Source organism: Zonotrichia albicollis, chromosome Z (assembly GCF_047830755.1).
Source record: "Zonotrichia albicollis isolate bZonAlb1 chromosome Z, bZonAlb1.hap1, whole genome shotgun sequence".
NCBI lineage: Eukaryota > Metazoa > Chordata > Aves > Passeriformes > Passerellidae > Zonotrichia > Zonotrichia albicollis.
In genome coordinates this window covers 70,266,277-70,288,626 of record NC_133860.1, presented here as the reverse complement: position 1 = coordinate 70,288,626, position 22,350 = coordinate 70,266,277, and the positions used below count along the sequence as shown (strand labels likewise).

Genomic DNA, 22,350 nt, shown 5'->3' with positions numbered 1-22,350 from the left:
GTACAGAAGCAGACTGTACCAAAACAGTCTGCTTACACTGCGGAGTTTGGGGCAGTACTGCAAAACAGACAACTACAGCAATAAGCAGCTCTTAAATATAGTCAATCACACAGCTATTTATAAGAAAGTTGTTTTAGAGGACACACAGATTAATCTCTTTCTTCTGTCCTGGAAACATGAAAGCTTTCAACAGCACTTCCAAATACAATGAATGTGGAATGGGGGAGTTAAAATTAGTTGGGAGATGAACTGGTCTAGTGAATGAGGCATGTATTTGTTGAATATATGGAGAGGGAGATAATGTTAGAAAACAGTTTTATGGCAGTTCTAATAATAAAAAAAAAAAAAACCTGCTGCAAAATACATTAACAGTTACATTGTAGTTCTAAATATCTGCCTAAGTATGGAATGCTAGAAATGATAGAAACTCTTAATGTCCTGATTTATTTTAGTGCCAGCTTGATATCCACATGCTACAAGAGGTCCCCTGTGAGATGGTAATGAAGTTTATATGCAAGGGAAGAGTGCCCTGACCTGTGCTTGCTTTAATGTCAGAACAATTCACTAACTATTTTGTGAATATTCCCTGAAGTATCTTCCAATGCTGTTCTATAAATACCTTTCAAATTTTTCAGCAGCTAGTAAGTGTTTTTCGGCTTAGATTCTATATGAGGTTGGGTTTGTATGACCTTGGCCACATAGTGAATGTAACAAGAGAATATGGTGGTGGGAGAAAGGAATGAAAATTTGAAGGCTGGTGAAGGAAAGGAGTAGGTGTGCTCGCTGTCGATCTGAGTTGTGACCAGAAGGAGCTTAGCTCTTAGCTATGTGAGAGTGTTATCTCATCGTGTAAGAGCAACTGCACTGTGTCTAATGACAGCAGTGAGAGAGCTGCTGAAAAAGTGTGGATGAGCTGACCTTCTAGCTGTGCTTTGTCTCTGAGAAAGCCTGCTGTACAAATTAACAGCTGTGTGTTGAGGGATGTATCTCTGGTAGCTAGAGCTGTATTTCCTACATGCTTGGTTCTGTGGGCTCCATTGTTTTAATCTAGTGTTTGTTTGGAAAAGTTTTCTGCTGTGTAATTTAATTTTGCTTATTCTACAACAAGAAAAAAATGCCAAGACCTTTTAAAAAGCAACTCGAGTCAATAATGAACCAAAACTTTGATTTAGCTACAAATAAACTCTGTTCCAGTCTAACACAGAAGCTTTCTTAAAAGTTCCTTGGGTCAGTTTATGTAATGCTGGCTGTATGTTTAAAGAATTCACAGGCTTTAGCTCAGGACATGCTTCTTCAGTTAGCCTGTTATTTTAAGTTTAGGAGCCAACACAGTTAAGAGAAAGCTTTCTACCTAATATGTGCTTACCTTCTTTGGCTTTTTCCTGTTTGGACAAAAAAAACAAAGCAAAAACAAAAAACCAAACCACAGAAAAAGTAAGAAATAAGCAATTGCTCCAAACATAAGCTATGCATGAGAAGTAATTATTTTCTTTCTGTGTTCATGCTTTTGGTCACAGAGGAGGAATTATTTAGTAATTTATCCATTTTCAATGAAACATGTGTGAGGTGGCAAAGGAAAAACGGAAGAATGGGAGTGCAGGAAACATACACAGTAAGTAATAATGGAAGTATTTGCGATTGGGAGTAACTTTGTTGTGGTTATATCTGCTGATTCAGCATTGGATATTTGTGTTGTGGGTTTTGTTGGTGAGGCAGTTTGTCTTAATCTTCCCAGTGGAACTCCTGGAGGTCACTAGCTGTGTTAAGAAAGAAGAAAATTCCTGTCCTAAAGGTAGGTGAAAAAACTCAGGGTTGAGGGTGTCATTCCCGTAAATCACTTTAATGCCTGTTTGAATCGTTAAGAGGTTACTGCATAAGTTTATGTTTTAATGAAGTTCCGTTGAAGAGCTCAAGCTCACATTGCCACAGAAAACAGTGCAGCACTTGGGCTCTGTCCCTGTCTTTGACAAGCATCTCAACTGAACTGTGTCTCACTTGCAGATACTGGATATAACATGTTTTAAAAATGCAAGGTATATCAAAATACTGTGCCTTGCTCAAAAGTTTCAACTAATGTATATCTGAACATTTTAGAACCATTTTTCTTGGAAAGTGAAAACAACTTTTGTAAGGACTTTTTTTTTCTTTTTTAAAATCTACATGAGCATAAGAATAAAGCTTAAGGCATAAATTTCCAGAAACAAAAATTTGGTCAGTGTTATTGAAAGCCAAAACAACATGATAAGACTTTCCATGATTTCACAATAACATCCCAAGAAAGGGGGTTTTGTTTGTGTTTGTGTTATTTGGTTTTGGTTTTTTCCCTTTTTTTTAGTATCTATAAGTAAGGAAAAAAATAAAAAGGATTATTTAGGGTGTCCAGGGTAAGTACATTAATGTGGAAAACATTTCAAGGTTAGGTAATAATTTTTGAAAACAACCCATCTTTCTCCTCCTATGTTATAACCAAAGTATTTTTAGTTTGTGTACTTTTATTGATCACTGCTGAGATGGAAAACACAGCTTCCCAGTTTCCCTGGGAAATTATTTTTTATGTAGCCAATGGTAACTGGCAAGCGGTGGGTCTCTGGTGTAATGTGCTCTCCTCACATGCTTTTCCTGAATTCTGTCGTCTGAAAGACACTTCAGAATAGCCAGAGAAGGTGAACTTTGTCTGTCCCTTCATGTCATACAAGCAACAGATTTCTTTTTCACTATGCTGGGACAGTCTTAGACAAGCTTGTCTACTGTTTTTTAGCGTTTTGTCTTACTATTGCTTCTGTGGGGCACGGGGGAATAACTAGCAAAAGGGAAAGAAAGTAACAAGTAGATGTACTTTCTATCTGTATGCTGTAAACAAGAAACAATATTTGCTTACACATTACTATTTCAGTTGGAGGTCTTTGTAGGGTCCGCAGTAGATTAGGTTCCTAATAGATTGGATTAGATTCCATTATAGATTCCTTCTATCTCTTGTAGAAATATATGAAATAATATTAATAATTTTAACAGACAGAAGAACTAAAGATCTAGTTTGTTAAGATATTCCATAGCTAGTCAAAATATATATTTTCCTTGAACTGATTCTCTAAACCAGATGTAATCCTGTGTTCCCTTTAAGAACCAATAGGACGAAGTAAGCTAGTATTCTGAATTTTGGAGAGTCACAACAAATTGCATTACTGTCTTTGTTTCAATAGTTTCATATACTGGGCCAAAGATTGGATGAGAAGATATTCTCAGAAGATGTGATATTTAACATCAGTACAAGTGAAGATAATCCAAAGGTCTGTTTAGATCTGGACTCTGGAAGTAACTACGTAGTGAATATAACTACCATTTCTTCTGCAAACATCACCGTCTCAGTTACAGTAGCAATTCAGACAAAGGGTAGGTTGTGTTTTGTATTCTATGTGCTTATAAAAGAACTTACTGTGCTGCAGAGTTCACTGATTTGAGTCTAACAGACAGGAAAAGGAGCTGTTTCCTAGACTTCATAATTCTTTATGCTGGCTACATGCATGTAGCCACTGTCAACATCCTCTTTTTTCCAAGATGTTTTTCTTTCTGCTCACTTGGCCAGTGATTCTATGAGCAAGGAGACCAGAAAGTGCCCTTCTGAAAGATTCTGCAAATTTGCTTTTTTAGGACTTGCCTTCTGACTGAGGCAAGATTGGTACAGAATTTTGGTCCATGGTACAATGCCTACTGGTTTCTATTTTTTGCCTTGAAATATGATTCTCTCTCTGTAGAAGAGTTCCCTGTTGCTTGGCTGTGTGATGCTAATCGTAGTGGTATGAGCATTACAGACAATGCTCCTGTGTTTACCAGTGATTAACAGGGCTCTGGCAGTTATCAGTAGCTGTACAGAAGTCATGTTCTAACAGTGGATTTCTGTAGTGTTTTAGTCATCGAGACTTTAGGCTTGTCTTCTGATATACTAATTCTGGTGAGACAGACCTTGAGAAATAATTGCTTTTGGAATCCACAAAAATGCTTTTGCTCACATGCTTTTTCCCAAAGGGCATCAACTATGACAAATTGTTCTGTGATAATTTTATTTAAATCAGGAGGCCTGAACCCTTGATCTTTCTGTCATTATAACCTTCTAGGCCTGGACAAGTAAATAATGTGTTAGATTTCCTAAGTAGCATGCTTGGGTTTCCCCCAAAACTGATTTCTGTATAAAAAGATCATGCTTTACTTATCCTGTTTGTTCATTCAAAAAGAAATGATAGCCAACCCCTCTGTCTCAGAAAAGAATGAAATTTAAAACTTTAAAAAAATTTTTCTTCTCAGCTGCTCATATTCAATTAAGCTGAAGGAGGTAGAGTTTTCTAAGTTGATCTCTTTTTTAATTGTCTTTACAGTAAAGGAAGCTTTCAATAATGTATTAATTTTTAATGATACCTGCTTGAAATGGAGGAGAAATGTCAGGGGAACTGATGTGGAAGACAAATACTCAGTAAGTGACAATTTGTATTTTGAATCTAGAGAGCAGTTTTTATCAATCAAAAACCTAATTTTTCAAACACTCACTGCTTGCAGTGTTCCTTATCATAATAATGTCTCGTAAAACCCCAAAGAATAATCTTGCATAGCAGCCAAAGAAACACCATGCTCTCTTGTAGTCCCCTGTTTCTTGATAATTTTTCCCATACTTAACTCTTAATTTACTCTCCTTATCTGTACTTTTAATTTTCCCATGTTCAGGCAAACAACTCACACGACTCTATTCCAGTTCCACTGAGTCAGTTCTCTTTGCCTTGCGGTATGCCTTCAGTCTTCCCCTATCCCAGTACATGGGGAATTTGTACATTAACCACTTCTGCCAGGACTCCTGACCACCTGCTGTTGTCTCAAGTTTCTCTGTGCCAGGAGACAGTAAGAGATTATCTGAAGGCATAGGATCTATTTGAAGGAAAATTAATGCACAATTCATATCCAGCAAGCATTTTTGTTATCATTTCAGAAAAATCATTTGATCAGGGAAGGCTTTAAGTTATTGACTTCATGATCATTTCAGTCATCAACAATAAAACAGGAAATCCTACTGAAACAAAAAAAAGAACCTATGAGCCTAAATTTCACTGGAAATATAGGTGTCTGTAGACAGATCCCAGAATGTAGCTGGCATTTTGACATGGGTCAAAATAACTTGATTTTGTCTTGATCCTCAGGGTGTAACTGGAGAGGTGCTCACATGAGCTTACTTTTTAAATTCACCAGGAGGGTATACTTCAATAAAAGTGAGCCGTTAGTGGAAGCCTCTATGTCAGCAGGAAATATGGTCTTGGGGAAATTAATGAAAAAAGAGAAGTGAAAGAACCAGGAAAATATCAGATCTGATCAAGACAAATCAACTTTTGGAAGGATTAAAATTTGAGTAACTATCAATGCCTACAGTTTTGACACATCATAAACAGTGTTCTCTTCTGCTGTTTCTTCTAATTAAGAGCATGATATGGCTGATTGCATGTATTGTATTATAACATTTCAATTTTCATGCTGTGATTGTTTGGTTACAGTTTCATGTGCAAGGCCAGCGCTGGTATCAGAAGAACTTCTTTCATGAAATGACCTTCGAACTTTCCACACACAAGCAAGCTCCTGAAGTTTGTTTAGACTTGCAACCAGGCACCAATTACTCTATTAATATTTCCATGGTAGCTTTGAATTTTTCACTGCTTGTTTCTATGACAACACAAATTACAGGTAGGTCTTGCCATTTATTTTGTATAATTACAAAAGCACCTAGTGGGCGTAAGAGACTCGAGTGAATCTGCATTGTTGATCTCAGTGTTGTATGGTGGGTTCCCAAAGTATTCTTTCCATGCTTAAAACTGTCCATTGTTTGTTTTCATGGGTTTTGTAGAGTTCAGAGCCAGAAGGGGGAGAAAAATTGAGGTGGAGATGTTAATGTGTCATTTTGAGACATCAGGGAAAAGATAGTTTGGTGGGTTGGCCACAAGACTAGTATCTAGTACAGCTGAGTTAAATTCCTCACCCTTTCAGAGGCTAAGGCTTTTTTTTAAGAAAAACTTCTTCCCGCAGTGGAGTTAATATCTCAGATGCACTTTGTGTTGGTATTTGTGACAACAGAAACAGATACCACTGAAGTCTGCAAGAATCCACACTAGAGTACAGGAATCTGCAAGTACCTCATGCAGATACTTTTGCCTCTAATTGGCAGAGAACAAAACATAAAAGACATTTGAGCAAATTAGCTTCTGAAGGAAGAGCCTCAGGTTCCCAATTTAGCAAGATGTATGTCACTAAAATGCTGTGATGAGAAACATCTTATGGGTCTTGTTTAGAACAGTTTTCACCATCCCTGTACTGTCAGAATCTCTGTATTAGATGAAGTGCAGTGCAGTGTTTGATGATGGTGTCTCTCTTCCTGTCAGGGACACAAATTATATATAATGGGTAAGGAACATGAAAGCTCTCTGAGTGTCTGTAACTGTTCAGCCACTAGATGGAATCAATTCTCTTCTGACTGCTTAGGAAGAGGTGGAGATTTGCATTTTGAAATTGATAGTCTTGATGCATTTTCAATAGTAAACCTGATGGTTTTATGCTTCATGAAAGGTAAAACATCTCTTGTTTCTTAAAGCTGCTGTTTAAGATATACAAGGACCTATTTGTTTCTTTTTTTTTTTAAATGAAATTACAGTAATGATTTGGTAATTCCTTTTCACTAGTTCCCTAATTGTCACTCAAAAGTAGTGCCCATGAGTACATGTGTCTTTGTTTAAAAAGCTGGTAAAATATCTCAGAATTTTGTTGATAGTGGTAATTTTTGAATACATACTCAGAGGAAAGGAAAGGCTTTTTACTCTGTCATCATGTGGTATTTCCTGAATTCTGCAGGATTGCATCAGGTCACTTACTCAGCAGAGCCCTAGAGAACACTTTGCAGCAGGTGCTGTGTGAAATGGTATTTGTGTCTTGGCAGCTGGCATATTTTTCTCTCTGCTGAGCTAGTGCTTAACAAATGCATATGCATAGCCCCAGGAAAGGTCTTTGTGTAAAAGTTTGATTATTTCCATTTTGAAAGGAGATTTTACTACACAAACCCCTTTATACCTGATAGTTATCTTACTCAATAGGCAATAAAAGATGGGTGTTGCTCTATCATATTAGGAGTGTTTATCAAAAACTTGGTGTGAAAACATTTCTTATTTTCTGACTTCTACGGAAAAAACATAAAAGTATGTATTTTTTTAAGTTTTTCCAGAAACTGCAGAAAATTAAAAAGTCAAAAATTATCTTGTGGAAAAACTTGCCAAATAATGAAATTTAAATAGGATTAGTTGTGTTGTTATCTCATCTAAGAACAGGATCCAGCTGAAATAATTCTTCTGGCAGTGCTGTTTTGACTTATGTGTCTTATGTCTTGGAATTGTATTACCTATGCAAGCAGCCTAATTTATATAAAAACTATAATTTAAACTATTATTTAAACTATTTTAACTATTATTTTCATCTTAATTTGTTCAGTTATTTTGTAATCATGTATGCATTTTCCATGGTGGATGGAATGATCTCAATTTATCTGCCAAATTAATTCTGAAAAGTGGCTTTGTTAGTTCTGATGCTTTTCCAGCTAAATGGTATTGTAGAAATGCAAGAAATGGCTTAAGCACAGAAGCTCTAGGGAAACTGAGACTTTTTACAAAAGTGTTTTACCGATTATGTTCTCATAGGTTGTTTGAGGTTTCATATGCCATCCTTGAAGAGGTACATGATTACTTGGTCTGTAGCCACAGCTGGGTGCAAATCCAGATGTTGTGTCTCCTTGACTTTTACAAACCTTCTATATTTTGAGTTTGGAAAATCTTAACTGTGGAGTTATGAATAGTGTGAAGAGACATGTCCCAGGCAATTGGATGATCATTGCCTTACAGACCTAATTTCCTGACAAGGATACTGATTGTGTAAATTTTTAGACTGTTGCAGAACACAATAAGTATGTAAATCCTAGCAATAAGTTTGGGTATTTTTTTAAAAAAACAAGATTTGTGAATGCCTGTAATGAAAGTTATCTTTATATCCTGAATAACTTTATCTATGCCCATATTCATCCTGAATGAGGATATATCTGTATTATTTCTAAAGAAAAAAAACCCAAGAACTTGGACCTAAAAGCCTGTTTTTATCCCTGTCAAGTAGCATCCTCTAAAAAATTAGTTCAGTGCTGAGCACAAAGTTGGTTTTGCCTGTCAGCTTGTTGATGGTTAATGCAGACTAGCAAATGCTTCATGGACCATTGTAACAGGCATCTTGCACAGTCTTTTATGTTGTCTTAAATTATTTTAAAGATGCTCTCACCACTTGTCTACTGGAAATAGGAAATAGAGTCACTTATCAAAAATTATTAGGCAGTGATTATATTGTAGCTATAAAAGGATGGTAGCAAGATTGTCTTTTAAGCAAGGAATCTCGTGTCCCTTTCCAGAGAAGGAAAGGAGTGTCTTGTGGGCATACTTGTGAATATACTACTTACACATGGCTCTGTTAATTTTCCTTTTGGAATATCCTTTAATAAAGCATGCTCAAGAGAGGCATTGTTCTTAATTTCACTACCTGTTTTTACATATGAAATGAAGATGATTGAACCATTTTGTAACCATTTTTAAAGTGTTTGAAAAACAAAATAATAAATAAGGAGCTAGGCCTATTTTACTTTCATTGCTAATGTTCTGAATAAGAGTAATTTTTTCAGTTCAGCCACATTAGAATTCTATTGATATTTCAATCTGTTTTTGAGCTTTGCTTTGGGTAGTTTCTTTTTGAAAACTCTGGTGTTTTGGGAGTTCATGAATGCGTATATGTTTACTGAGTCTGGTTAGCTGTTTTTTGCTTTAGAGCAGACCACTAGGACTTACGACGTAGTAAGACCAAAAGTGTTTCTGGACACTAGAAATAGAACTTTTGTCCCTGAGTAACTGATTACATTTCCTTCTTCTAAAATAATTCTTATTAAAATTATCCTTATAATTATCTTATGAAAATAATTCTGCTTAGAATCAAGCTGTATTTTGAGTTTGCTCAAGGCATACTATTCACACATGCTGCAATTCCTTACATATTTGTACATGTACTTTCCAGGGGGTTTGAGTAGGCTTGACCTTGAGTCTGTCTACCTCAGATAATTGTAGTACTTCCTGTATTTCTCAGCTGCTGTTCTTTTTGGTTTAGCCCAAGATTTGTCTGCAAGCCACGTACTCATGTGTCTCATCTCTGTCTTCATATGAACACAAGTGAGAAAGTAGACTCACAAGCAGAAAGTTTAGAAAGTTACTTGAATAAGGAGAATATATTCCATCATATATTTAGTATAAACTTGTAGAGCCCTTTGTCTTGGTGTGTGGAAAATGTACAGCATTACAGATCAGATTGTGATGTCTGATTTGTTCATCTGCCTCTGAATGTACACATGCATATAAAAGATAGACTATTGTTCTGATCTGATGTAGGATGGAAAACATTTATACTCATTCTTTCATAAAGGGAGTCCTTTAAGGTCTGGAAAAGGAGGGAAAACCCAAAATCTACTTTCCAATGAGGAAGTGAAAGACTGTTGGAGGTGCGGTGATCTCATAGCTCTTATTCTGAGAGGACCAGAGCATCATGTACCTCCAGAGAAACTATCCAGTAAAGTGTGAAGCATCAGAGCATGGGAATTGCCAAGAAAGGAGTTTCTGATTTATATAATGAGGGAAGAGAAGTGAGGAAAACATGAGCATGATTACTTTTTTTTTTTAATGTAGGGGGAAATTAGCTGCCAGTCATATAAATAATTTCATACATATGCATACACTTTGTATTTTTGTGCAGAGATTATTTAAATGCATGATAATTAAGTTCATATGAACACCACTTTGCTATAATTTTTTTGAACTCCTCCATAGTAAGAGTTTTTCATGAGTCTCTGTGAACTCATGAACATAATAATTTCTCTCAGATAACTTCTCTTAATTTGTTTACAAAGCAATTAATATCGGTGACACAGTCTATGCTTTGCAGCCAAGGCTTTGCAAGAGAAATAGAACTCTGATTTCCATACTGTTTGCTTTGGGTGTGTTGCTCACAGAAGACAAATAATGAAAAGTGAACATGGTGTCTTCTGTCAGGCTTTCTAGTTGAAAGCACCAAAGAAACCTTCCTGTGTTTTCCCTGACCAAATTTTCATCCTCTCCCATGGCCAGGGAGGTGCTTTCATCTTGGTGCGTATGAACATATGCATATGTGGCCAGTCTCCTGTGCCACACATCCCATTAAAGCAGTTCCAGGTCGTGCACAGGACCATGACACTCGGGCAAGGTCCAGGAGGAAGGGAGAGCTGCAGAGTGCTGCGCAAAGGCAGGGGATATAGGAAGTGTCTGGCGCTGTAAGCCTGGGTGCTTACCCTGAGAGTCCAGCAAAGTGCTGCACCCCTCTGCTTACCCAGGCAAGGTCCAGCCATCGGCTTAGGAGCTGGGGTGAGAGCAGTGAGTGCTGTTTCAGACCAGACCTCTTTCTCTAGGGCTAGGAGGCTGTCATTGTGGAAGGACCCTAATCCAAACACCCTGAGCCACCAGCACTGAGCTCCCATTCTGCTGCCAGCCCCTGAACACCTACCCCTGGGTCTGCAGAACAGCAGATGTCAGCACTCAACACACCTCGGTTTGTTCCTAGAGATCACAGGGCAAAATTGCCACAGGAAGAACTGCAGCAGAAGACAAACCATAGAAATGTGCAGGCAGGGATGAGCCAGGAGATGGGGATCGGCCCGGCTCGCACATGGCGGCAGAGTGAGGCGACCATAACGCACGCTAGAGACGATCCATACAAGAAGCAGCGAGATGTGGTTGAATTTACTTTTAAAGGTGGAGTTCCTGGCCCAGGGGCGCTCTGCAGCTGGAACCGGGGCCCTTCAGGCCCGGCCCCGACACAGGAGACGCCCGACGGGGCCCGGCGGGCTCCCTGCGGTTGTGTGGCCGTGGGCTCTCGCTCGCGGCTGAGGGCAGGTGGCAGGTCGCTGCTGCATGAGAGGTGCCAGCCACGTTCCCCTGGAGCGCGTCTCCCCGCTTTCCCCCTTTTCCTTGCCCAGGACCGTTTAACTTTGCGGGTGTGCTGGCCCTGGGCGCTGCTGTCCCCGAGAGGAGGAAAGGCCGCTTTGTGCAGCAGGGCTCAGGCCCAGCGGCTGCAGCAGGGCCGGGCTGGCCGGGCAGCGCCCCGGCTCCGGCTGCGCGCGCTCGCTGCACTCGCGCCTTCCTCAGCAGCAGCAGCGTGCCGTGACATTCCCCACACAGCGGGAACAAAGCCACAGTCAGCAAAGGGCATCACATGAGTGGGATTTCCAGAAATGACCAGTCTTTAAAGATGGTCTAAATGATTTTTTCTGTAGATGTGGTCTTGATTTATTTATTCTCCCTCCTTCCTTCTTTTTACATCATGTTCCTCTCTAATTGAAAAATCTCTTCTCACTCTGTACTAGAACAATTTGATTTAAATGTGTGCAGTAAAGTTAATTACTCGTCAAACAGTAATAAAAACAGTAAACAATGTTTTCTATTTTATTAATATCTCTACCTTATTTTAGTTTTACTTTTACAGCAGTATTTTTTATTTCTTTGTTTTAAAATTCAGCAAAAACTTTTTCGACATAAAGCCCTCAAATAACCATGTGATGCCCAAAAAAGGCTGCAAATAAAACCCCATAGAACTGTGTCTGTAGAGTAGGTATTTGTTTATTTTAGTGCTGGTGGTGAGAACAGAACTCCACCTAGCTCACCCACCCTTGTCAAGTGCTGTGGTATATTTATACAGTAAGTATTGATTCGTGTCACTATGTCACTGCAACATCATCACATAAATGCCAGAGCTAATTTACATGGTATGATCTCATGTTTATAAAAAGCTCTCTGCACTGCACTTGTGCCTCCCCAGTTTGGGGGTCATCAGGGGTCTTTGATGAAGGCTTCCAAGGTCTTCTCACATCTGAACTTTTCAGCTTTGTCTTTGGAGCATGCATAGTTATGGTGTTCCTTGGTCTTTCTGGTCCTGGCTGGCCTAAATTCTTTGTTTTCTGGCTAAGTGGCTTTACATTTGCCAATTTCTCATTAGTACTATACTTATCTCTTTCTGAAGCTATCCACCTGGTGTGATTTTTCTTCTTTTTTGTCTATTCAGCATTAAGCAGCTAGTTAAACATATACTAGCCTTTACATTGTACAGAAAGTTATTTTTTACCAGGTTATATAGGTATAAAAAGTTATGATTCAGTTCATATAGGTATAAAAGGGTATGATTCTGGTTACTTAATATAGAAAGTTATGATTCAAGTTGCACTGATATCAGGTTATATAGATATATCAGGTTATATTGATGTCCTATAACTCAAGCTATAGAAACACTTTGTAACTTAGATCAAAGTTATATAGGCATCAGATGAAAGAAATCCCTTGTGTACAGGGAACTAAGATCATGCAAGTGTTCTTGTTTCACTAACGGGTTGTTTTATTTAAAACCCAGCCTTAATAAGAGTTTTTGATTTGGATTCTTTGAATGTCAACTTTGGTGAAGAATTGCCATGTGAATTTGAACTTTGTTGTTCAATTACATTATTATTTTTAAAGCTTTGTTATTGCCCTTAGAGTGTAACACCAAGCAGGCTTTGGCTCCAGCATTGAGGCCTGGGATGATTCTCAGTGTTGCTGCAGCAGGAAGCACTTCCTGGCATGTACAGAATTTCTTCCTTGTGGCTTGCCTTCAGGTTCAGAGAGAAAATCAGAAGATGGATTCTCACTGTAGAAAATTAGTCTTTGTATTAAATGTTCAAGTGTTGCTAACCATAAGACTGATATGACAAGGAAGTGCTTAGAGTGGGACAGTGTATGCATAAATCTATGAATATACTTTGATTTCTTACTGTGCCCTTCTCTGTTTTCCTGGTGTTGCTACAGATAGGCTAGTCTGTTCTGCTTGTGAAGACTTAAAAAAATTAATTCTTTAAGAAAGGCAAGGTGGTAACAGGACCTGAACAGACTGGAGGATCTTGTTTTCTTCACCTAGTGCAAGTCCTTTCTTCTCTGTAGTATTCCCCTTTTCCCTCCAGCTGTTCTCTGTGGTGTTAAGTCAGTGTTTTTAAGAAGAGAATTTTTAGGTCGGTAATCATATTGACCTCCCAGCAGACTTCTTTTAAATTATATTTTTAGGTGTTTAATTTCTGGGCAAAGTTCTTATTTTATTAAAAAAGTCAGAGTGGGCAAATACTGCATATGGAACAACTTCTTCAGAGTTTATTTTCTGATCACCAAAGCAAAAATTAAACTACTCATTTCAATTATATTATTATTAGTGTTATTACTCCTTCACATTGCTACAAACAGTTCACTCTTTTTATTAAAACAGGTAGATTGTCTTCTGTGTGCTTGATGTTTTTAATAACTAGTATTTTTTACTAGAAACTAAACATAGCAAAAGACTCCATCCTTTAATAGCACTATGTGTTTCTTCAGATTCTTCTCTCTTTTACTTACTAGGGCTGTCAGTTCTGGATGGCTACTTATTTTCATTATTTGTATTTTCCTGTCAAATTAAAGAAAATATAAATTGTTATGAAATTAGTCATCATCCATCTTCTTGTCATCTGAGTCCACATCGGTTTCCTCTTGTGCATGCAATGGTCATTCTGGCTGGCATTAGAGAAGAAATTCCCAAGTTTTTCTTGGAAATTGAAAAGTTCTTTAGGGAAATTAATAATAATGTCTTGTGGTGATACTAAATGTCAAAGGAAAGGAAGATAGAAGGAGTATACCAGATAAAACCACCCTGAGAGATATATTTTACTGTCACTCTCCCTATTGACAGTGTCTGTGCTAAGGAACCACTGAAATGAAGAGATAATTTTTGTCTCTTAATTAATATTTCCTTAAGTTTGCAAAGTGCAGAGGGCCTAAAGATTGGCTGTCAAATATTAGTTGTTAATTTATTTTGTTCAGATAGAAATTCTGCCTGTACCTTTTACAGTATCTGTGGCTGCAGATGTATTGAAAACAGGAGCAAAGAATGTTTCCTGTTCCAGCAGGAAGCCATCCAGTACATTTCATTAACTCAGAAAACTCTCAGAAAGGGTTTTCTGCCCTGACTCTGCTAGAGGGAAGCAAGTCATTGTAGAGCAATTGCTTTCAGAGAATTATAGAATATGCTGAGAAGAGACCCATGTGGATTGTGAAAGTCCAACTCCTGGTCCTGCACAGGATACCCCAAGAGTCACACCCTGTGCCTTCTGAGAGTATTGTCCAAATCCTTCTTGTGCTCTGTCAGGCTGGTCCTGTGACCACTTCCCTGGGAAGCCTGTTCCAGTGCCCAACCACCCTCTGGGTGAAGAACCTTCTCCTGATAGCCAAACTAAACCTCCCCTGACACAAATCCAGACCATTCCCTCAGGTCCTGCCATTGGTCATCAGAGAGGAGAGATCAGTGCATGCCCCTCTGCTTTCCCAGGCAAGGAAGCTGTAGACCATTGTATAAATCTTACTCTCGTTTCAATCCTAAACATTCACAGCTGGTTTCTTTTCTGGTCGTTCACCCATACCGTGGTTTTAAAGATAACCTGGTAAAGGGAACTACCAAAGCAATTTATTTGGGTGGGTAGGCTTTCAGGAGGTTCTTCTGAGGATGATTTTTGTCAAGGGGTAGAGGTTTTTCTTGATAGGGATGCTTGTATGGCCTGTTAGCTTTATTTTGGGCACACTGTGCCAAAGTTGTACCCCCTCATAAATTTCATCTGTGTTTAAAGCAGAGGTTATATGAAATGATCACAAAGGGGCCTTGTGTATTTTGGGTGCTACTATTCTAGTGTTATGTTAGCCTGATTCATATGCCTTTTATAGCAGCCTTCTGGATTTTTGCTTTTTGTTGTCATTTTGGGGCCTAGCACTCATTCTGAGATACACTAATATGCCATTTCTACTACTCAAAGGCAATTAGAATATTTAGCATAAATTCTTCTTAGAAGCCCAGGTGTATTGCCTTTTATTTTGTACTAGTGAATTTAACCCCAGTTTTGAACAACAACAGCTGTTAGGGTGGTTCAGTTCTCCTTTTGTAAAATCTCTGTGTTTCTAACATTGAACAGCAAAATTAGTCTGTACATACTGGGATTTTGCACCATGATTGTTACCAAAATGCTAGCAGTACTAACCTCTAATAACCTTCCTGCACCCCAGTACTCCTGCTTTCAACATGATTTTCTAGCTCCCTTTTTAGCAGTTACCCTCTTGACAGTTTTTCTAACAAGCCTCATTTTCTCCTGCAAAACTAATGATTTTCTACACTTCAGAAGATACGTGCAGCTATTTGTATTCCAGATCTTTGAAAAATCCATGCATCTTGCAATATTCTGCCTGATGTCACTTAAGTTTGGGAAATCTGCATTGATTTTTTTCTGTTTCTCTTCATGATATTGATTATTCTTTCTAGCTCTGAAGCGTTGGTTCTGTGCATGAGGACTGCATTTTTTACTCTTCAGTCAGATATCATATCAGCAGCCTGATACACTGGTGTTCAAAAAGCCTAGCTATACCTGTATTGACCTGTGCAAGTTCTTTTAGACTCTGGGCTAGATGATGTCTGTGCTTCACACTCTGCCCCCTTGGCTGTACACGCTGAATTTTCAGCTTTGCTTCCAGGCTGGTAGTGGTAATTTCCTTTTCAGTGTGCAGCTGTCATCATTACCATTGGAATTAGAGGAAGAACTATTTTTCCAGCCTTGCCCTTGATGCAAATTCCCACTAAAACAGATTAGGGTTCTGTATCCATGTTGAAATCCAATTTAAGGGCCTGGAGATTGCTACCTGACTACGAGCAGTATCTAAGGAAGTTGCTTTCTTGAAAGTACTTTTGGCACTACTAAATTCTCTTCTATTCATACCATTGTATTTCTTGCAATGGACTCTGTGCACAGCTTGATATTTTTCTTCTCCCTGACCATTTCAATTAATCTAGTAAGTAATACTGCTTCCTCCAACAAAGCTGTCATTTTTCTGTAGTCAGAAAGGCTCATTTCTCTGGAGTCAACCACCATTTTTGAGCACCTCTCTTTTTCCCAGCTAGCAGAAGTACAGGGGCTGCCAGACCACCTTGATCATATTAGCTCTGTGTTTTTCTTGTCCAATTTATGTTGCCTGGAAGCTTTAGCTGTTTGGGGTTCAAGTCTCAATTGAGGATGTTTTGGCGGAAAAGCTAGCCAGCAGTTGAAAAAAGAACTGAAAGGTTGATAGGAACTGATGCCTGAAATATTTCTAAAACCTTTCTGAACCACAGGTGTTTATTCACTTTTCAGATCCCCCTTTCCCAGAAGTAGAATTTGTTGCAGTAAAAGGTTCTGCACCTTTGCTCAGACTCCGGAAAGCAGAAGATCAAAATGGACCAATCAGGTTTGTCTTTGTGCTGTTCACCCTTTCAAAAAGCATTCTGCAGATTCATGTTACATACTGATTAGAACTGTTTTGGGTGACAAGATTATTTTTTTAGCAATGAGAAAAAGACTTGAACTGAACCTCCCAGTTTCTCTCCCCTTAGCAGAGTAATATTTAGCCCCAGGCTTTTTTGCTCTTTTCTGGAACAAAATCCTAGTTTGGATAATTGTGAGTTTTCACCACTGGCTTTGTGGTTTGATTTTGTTTTTCTTTTCCCTTTATCTACAGTGAGGTTACAGTAGATCTTTATTGATGGATACAAACACACCTCTACTGATGTGATTTTTCTTTTCCAATGAACTCATGCAAATGATACATTTTTCCCCCCAGAGCCAGAGGAAATAGTGAATAATGTCCTCATTTTTGCATATTCTGAAGTACTATTTTTATAGTAGTGTAGTACTATCAAAATGTATTTCTGGAGTAAAAGGATTGACCCCTTACTGAGACAGAAATGAAAGGTTACTCAATATTACACTGAAGCAGAAAATATTTGAAAGCTAGGAAGGTCTCATGGGATGGCTGGTGTAACAACCATAGTCTTCCTGTAGTTGAATACAATAGATTAAACCTTGTTTTGAGAGGTATGAAAACAGGTTTGATGAAATTTTTTTAATGGTACCTGTCCACTCCTCCTTTCAACAGAAGAGGTCTTGTTTCTTTGAACTTACAAGTAATTTTTTGAGAAAATTGTATATTATTTCATAGGTGAGCTTCAGTGTGAGGAGGAGGAGGAGATAGTCTGATGTCAGTTTTATGTTCTTCTCAACATCAATAAGCATGTAGCAATAACATGAATGTGATGAGAAGACCCAGCTCTAAGCCGTGCATGCAGTGCATTTAGTTAAAATTGAAATGGAACACACACACAGAGAAATATTTTAGTATAGGAAGTGTTTGTATTGGACATTGTTAATAAAAAACAGTTAAGAGGCTACAAATAGAGAAAAACCAGTATGGATTAATTAATATCTGATGCCTATTTCATTGAAATGAGGGCTAATATTTACTTTTCTCTTTTGTTTCACTCTAGTCTTTATCAAGTGATTGTGCTTCCTCTGGATTTGCAAAGCACTTTTATTTGTGACTCCTTTGCTGCTGCATCTTTCTTTAGTAACACCACTGACATTAAAGGATATGTGGCAGCTGAATTTCGGGCAAAGGATGTTGCTGATAATATGTCAATTGCTCTTGGAGACAGACATTATTATGGGAAGTTTTATAATGCTCCTTTAAAGCTGGGAGAAGAGTATTGTGTTTTTTTGAAAATAATAAGTGAGTGGAATAAGGTAATGGATGTTTTAAAACCTCTTCTTTACACCTCTTGAATGAAATGTTGCTGGGGAAAAAGATGAAAATGTTAGCTGGGTATTAAATTTTTATGACACTTCAAGGATCTCCTAGTTGACAGAATTAGATTAAATCTGAAGCTCTTTAAATATCTCTTAAAATTCCTTAATGGTACTTAGGTCATTGTAATGTTGAAGCAACTCTGAATGCCAGAAGTCAAACAATGGAAAATAATGAATGGCCATCCCTGCCCACAGTAATTGAAGATATCTGTATTGGGCCAGAATTTACTAAAAGACATTAGTATGATAATTTTAAAATCACTCCTTAGCAATGATGAATTCACCCATTTTAATTTTTAATTAAATATTTTATATTAATATGTCCCAATTCTCCAAATTACATGGAAAAATATATTTTGTTATGTGTTGTTACCTTCCAAAGAACAGTGAATGTAAGCTCCAGCTCCATTGAGGAAGTCTTGTTAAAAAAAAAAGTATATTTTTATCATTAGTTTTTATCTTTTTACAGTAAATACGCATTTTTAATTAGAAACAAAAAGTTTCTAAAATGCACATATCATCTAGTTTTCCAGTTGTACCTGTCTCAGTAGTCAACAGTTTTAAATTTTTTTATAATATAAGTCTCAGCAGTAGAAAGTTTTTCTTTTATGGGAAAGGGATAACTCCTTGTGTGCAATACAATTCCTGAATGTCAAATACAAAAATTGAACTAAGCAACCTCTAATAAAGAAAGAAACACCTAAACAGCACCTTACCTTGCCATCAAAATAGAGTTTTTAGGACTTTGTGTGTACAGCACAAAGCAAGGAGGCATGCAAAAACTGATCCGTGAGTCACTTAAAAATAATTCTCTGCAATTTTGGAAGCCTACACCCAAGTCTCAGTAAGTTAAAGCAGCTTCTGTTAAGAAATAGTGAGTAACATCCTCATTTATGCATATTCTAAAGTGCTGTTATCCTAGTAGTGTATTACTATCAAAATATATTTCTAGAGAAAAGGATTTACCTTTTACCTGTAACTGCCTCAGTTCAAAGTCAATGAAATAAAACAAGTGCATTTAATAAGAGGATTCTTGTATCTACTAATCTGTGCAGTACTATTTAACAATAGCCTGAGAAATTTTTATAGCAGAGATGAAGTGGTTTTGGATCCTGATACAAGTCTGTTGTCATAATTTTTTAATTAATTGTGTGAGGGGTAAGGTAGGAAAATTACAGTAGAAGGCATTTCATTTCATAAGTAGTGTAAAGTTATTAACATTGACATCCAAAATATCTTGTAATTTGGACAATGAACTGTATTTCATAGAAAAATGTGCTCTGTGGAGCAGGACTGTTAATCAGTCAAAGTTTGGCCTCCTCAAGAACTACTAAATATATCTTTGAGCTTAGTTTATTTATCCTGGGGGTTTATGCATTGGCTTCCCTAGCTCTTTATCCCTCAGTGTTTTCTAATACTGGAGTATTTTAACTTCTTTTATTTTGCGGAGGTTTTTGCTGCACAGAGCAAAGTAGATTCTTATACATCTTTACCAGCCATTTGTGAAGCTGCTTCTAACTGACATTATTATTTCTTATGGATTATTTCTTGATCTTTCACTGCTGATATTTGCAGATGTGCTTTCTAGGGCACTGATTTGATGGATTAATATTACAGTTATTTGTAGAGGTCACTCTTGCTTCCTACCATTAAAAATGCATCATCTCCCTCCGGTACGCTTTCCTGTATGGCTTTTGTTGGTTGATGAAATACGCAGAGTTATATGCAACAGTTGTGAATCATTATTGGGGTTGCAAATACCAAACTGCTTTGGTTTGCAGCTGTGCTTCTTCAAAATGGAAGTTGGACTGCTGGTTCAAAAGTGTTGGTTTATCTTCAGGTGTCATGCCCTTTTATTTTGTGCAATTGCTGGTATTAGCTGAAAAAAATCGGAATTATGAATTGCAGGTTGTTGAGTTTGTTGGGTTTTGTCACATTTCTAAAAATGTCATTACTTAAGTAACTGATTTGGATTCAAGAGCTCAGTCTTCTTTTTTAAAAAATGCTTTGCCCTCAATTCTTAATACCTGTGAAATCAGCATTTCTGAAGTGTCTTTTACTTCTTAGCACAATTCCATTTGAATACAGACAAATTAGAAATAGATGTAATAGGCTCCTAACTAATGTTCTCATTATTCCCTTTCATATTTGGGCATCCTTAAGGGTCCCTTCTGTCTCCTTTCATACTAAAAATGGTACAATTTGTATTATCATGCTGGAAAATCATTGCTTGGTTTTGATTTTTATTAATGTTATTACTGAATATCCCTAACATATTATTGTGTTCATCTTTCCATTGTTCAGATTTGGAGGTCCTGAAAAGGGTGCCTGCTGTGAGGTTTTTACTTTCTATTTATTTTTTATTTCGCTGAGCTTCATGAGACCTCAGTAACTTCTCTGATAGGCAGGAGATACCTGATTTTCTGCACACTAGAGTGTGTCATGAAGGCAACTATTTCAAAATGATGGTGCTCACACCTCTGCCCCAGAATCTGGCATTTGATTGGGTTTCTAAACCCATCCCTTTATCTTCCCACTTCTAAGAAGATTTTTCTTGTCAGTCTTTTGTGTTTTTAATTAACCGGAAAACTCCTGATAAATAATGGGTTTAAGAATCATTGATGTTTGACAATTCAGCATGCAGACACACAGAAGTGAGATTATTCACACAAATGTGCCTTCATCCTTTAATCTAAAAGCTTCAAATTGTAGCCTTTCTCAAACATACAGTTATTCAGAACATCATAACACACACTTTGCTACAATATGAAAAATGCATGTATCGTGTATGCATTATGTGAAAGTCTGTGAAAGTCATTTAGCAGGAAGGACTACAAAAATACACTTCACAGTAATTACACAATAGATAATAGAACCTAGAATAGAACTTTTTGTGTATCTATGACTATGAAGAGCTGGGGAAAAATGCTCTACAGAGACCAAAGCTTACTGTAAAAAAATCAAACTTGCTTAACAAATCTGCAAAAGCAGACCCATGATAAATATTTCTTTCATTGCAAGTATTTTATACAGCTATTAAAAATTACCAAGCATGTTATCATAACTGAAGAAAATGCTGCATCTAGTATTTGTAAAACATGCTGTCAGATACCTGACTTTAACCTACATGTTCTGCATAGGAGAGAGTTAACACAGCATATTTATCCTTATCTTCACATTTCATAAATTCTGAACCCTGATCAAAGCAATGTCAAAAAGCCTTCCATGGGAGGAAGGTTGTAAAAAGAAAGAAAGAATAATGAGCTAAAAGCTAGAGCCAACCTTTCAGCAAAGTTCTATGTCTAATCTTATTTTTATAATTTATAATCTCTTAAGACAATATAGAGGCTGCTATATTGTTATTCCAAGGGAATAACAAATTCCATTCCAAATAGTAATTTTTTTTGATGGCTGATCTTTCAGATGGTGTTAATAACAATAAATTTTTCTCATGAGAAACAGTGATTTTTTTGTGTTTTCTTTTTTAGGTAAGAACACAGTCCTGTGCTGTTTGGGCACAAATTAAAAGTAAGTAAATTTTTCCTTCAGCAAAAAATCTAAGTTGTCATGGCTTTGCTTGGAAGCATAAACTAATAATTGCTGTGGCTGTTTCTTTTTTTGCCATTCATGATCTGTTGACTTCAAGGATTGAAAACATTAGAGTGAAAAATTTTCTTGCTTTTCACTATTCCACTCCAATGGATTCAGCAGTCCATTCTAAAACGGACTCTCCTGTTTTTCCCTGGTTTTCACTGTTGTTATTTCTTTGCATCACATCTAAATCTTTACAGCAATTTTTGTGCACAAAGGATTTGAAGCACAGAACATGCGACATTTTGGAAGTGTATTTTAAGATAGTTTTATATTGGTCTAAAGATTTAAAAAATCAGTTAAAGAACAAAAACAATAACTAAAACTAAAACTAAAAATATATAAAAACCAAAAAAACCACAAAACCACAAAAAAATCCAAACAAAAAAAACCCAAACAACCCCCTCCCACCAAAACCAGCAACAAAAATACAAGAATCCCAACAACAACAAACGCATTGCTACAATATGCTTTAGCTTTTAGAGGCAATATTTTTATTTTAGAATGTTCAGATGGTCCATCAAGAATTTTACAGTCTTAAAAAACCAGAAGATACTGTGCAAAAATGAAAAATGTGGCTAATTTGAATACTGGTAAGTACAGTTTCTTAAGTATAAAAGTAGCATAACTTTAAAACCCTGTAAATTTCTTAGTGTGGTTTTATTTTGATTTACTTTTTGACTTTAAAATATTTCCAATTAATGAGTTTATCTCAGAGCAGTTTGGGATCCACTTCTTTCCTTCCTTTCCACCATAGCTCCTCTTCACACCTCATGTCTCAGCAAAAAGCAAATATCTGCCTCTCCTGACAAAGAAAGCAGCACCACTGGAGTCTCCTATGAGCCCTAAAATCTGCTTTTGCATTGAAAGTCTTGCAAATTTGAGTTAGGAAAGGCAGTAATGCTGGAAAATGAAGCAGTACTTTGGAATTATGT

At 37.2% G+C, this 22,350-nt stretch overlaps 1 protein-coding gene across 3 annotated transcripts in view; it reads left to right on the top strand.

Moving 5' to 3' along the window:
- The window catches only part of SUSD1 (sushi domain containing 1), a 42,150-nt gene that overhangs the window by 14,850 nt on the left and 4,950 nt on the right, over nt 1-22,350 (top strand). For 2 of the 3 annotated variants that reach the window (XM_074532192.1, XM_074532193.1), the window contains exons 8-15: nt 1,518-1,612; nt 1,736-1,792; nt 3,201-3,390; nt 4,371-4,465; nt 5,529-5,715; nt 16,337-16,430; nt 17,506-17,761; nt 21,313-21,352. In XM_074532192.1, coding sequence (XP_074388293.1) covers nt 1,518-1,612; nt 1,736-1,792; nt 3,201-3,390; nt 4,371-4,465; nt 5,529-5,715; nt 16,337-16,430; nt 17,506-17,761; nt 21,313-21,352 — 1,014 coding nt within the window. The remainder of the gene's footprint in view (nt 1-1,517; nt 1,613-1,735; nt 1,793-3,200; nt 3,391-4,370; nt 4,466-5,528; nt 5,716-16,336; nt 16,431-17,505; nt 17,762-21,312; nt 21,353-22,350) is intronic. The other variant, XM_074532194.1, reaches the window with a different exon arrangement.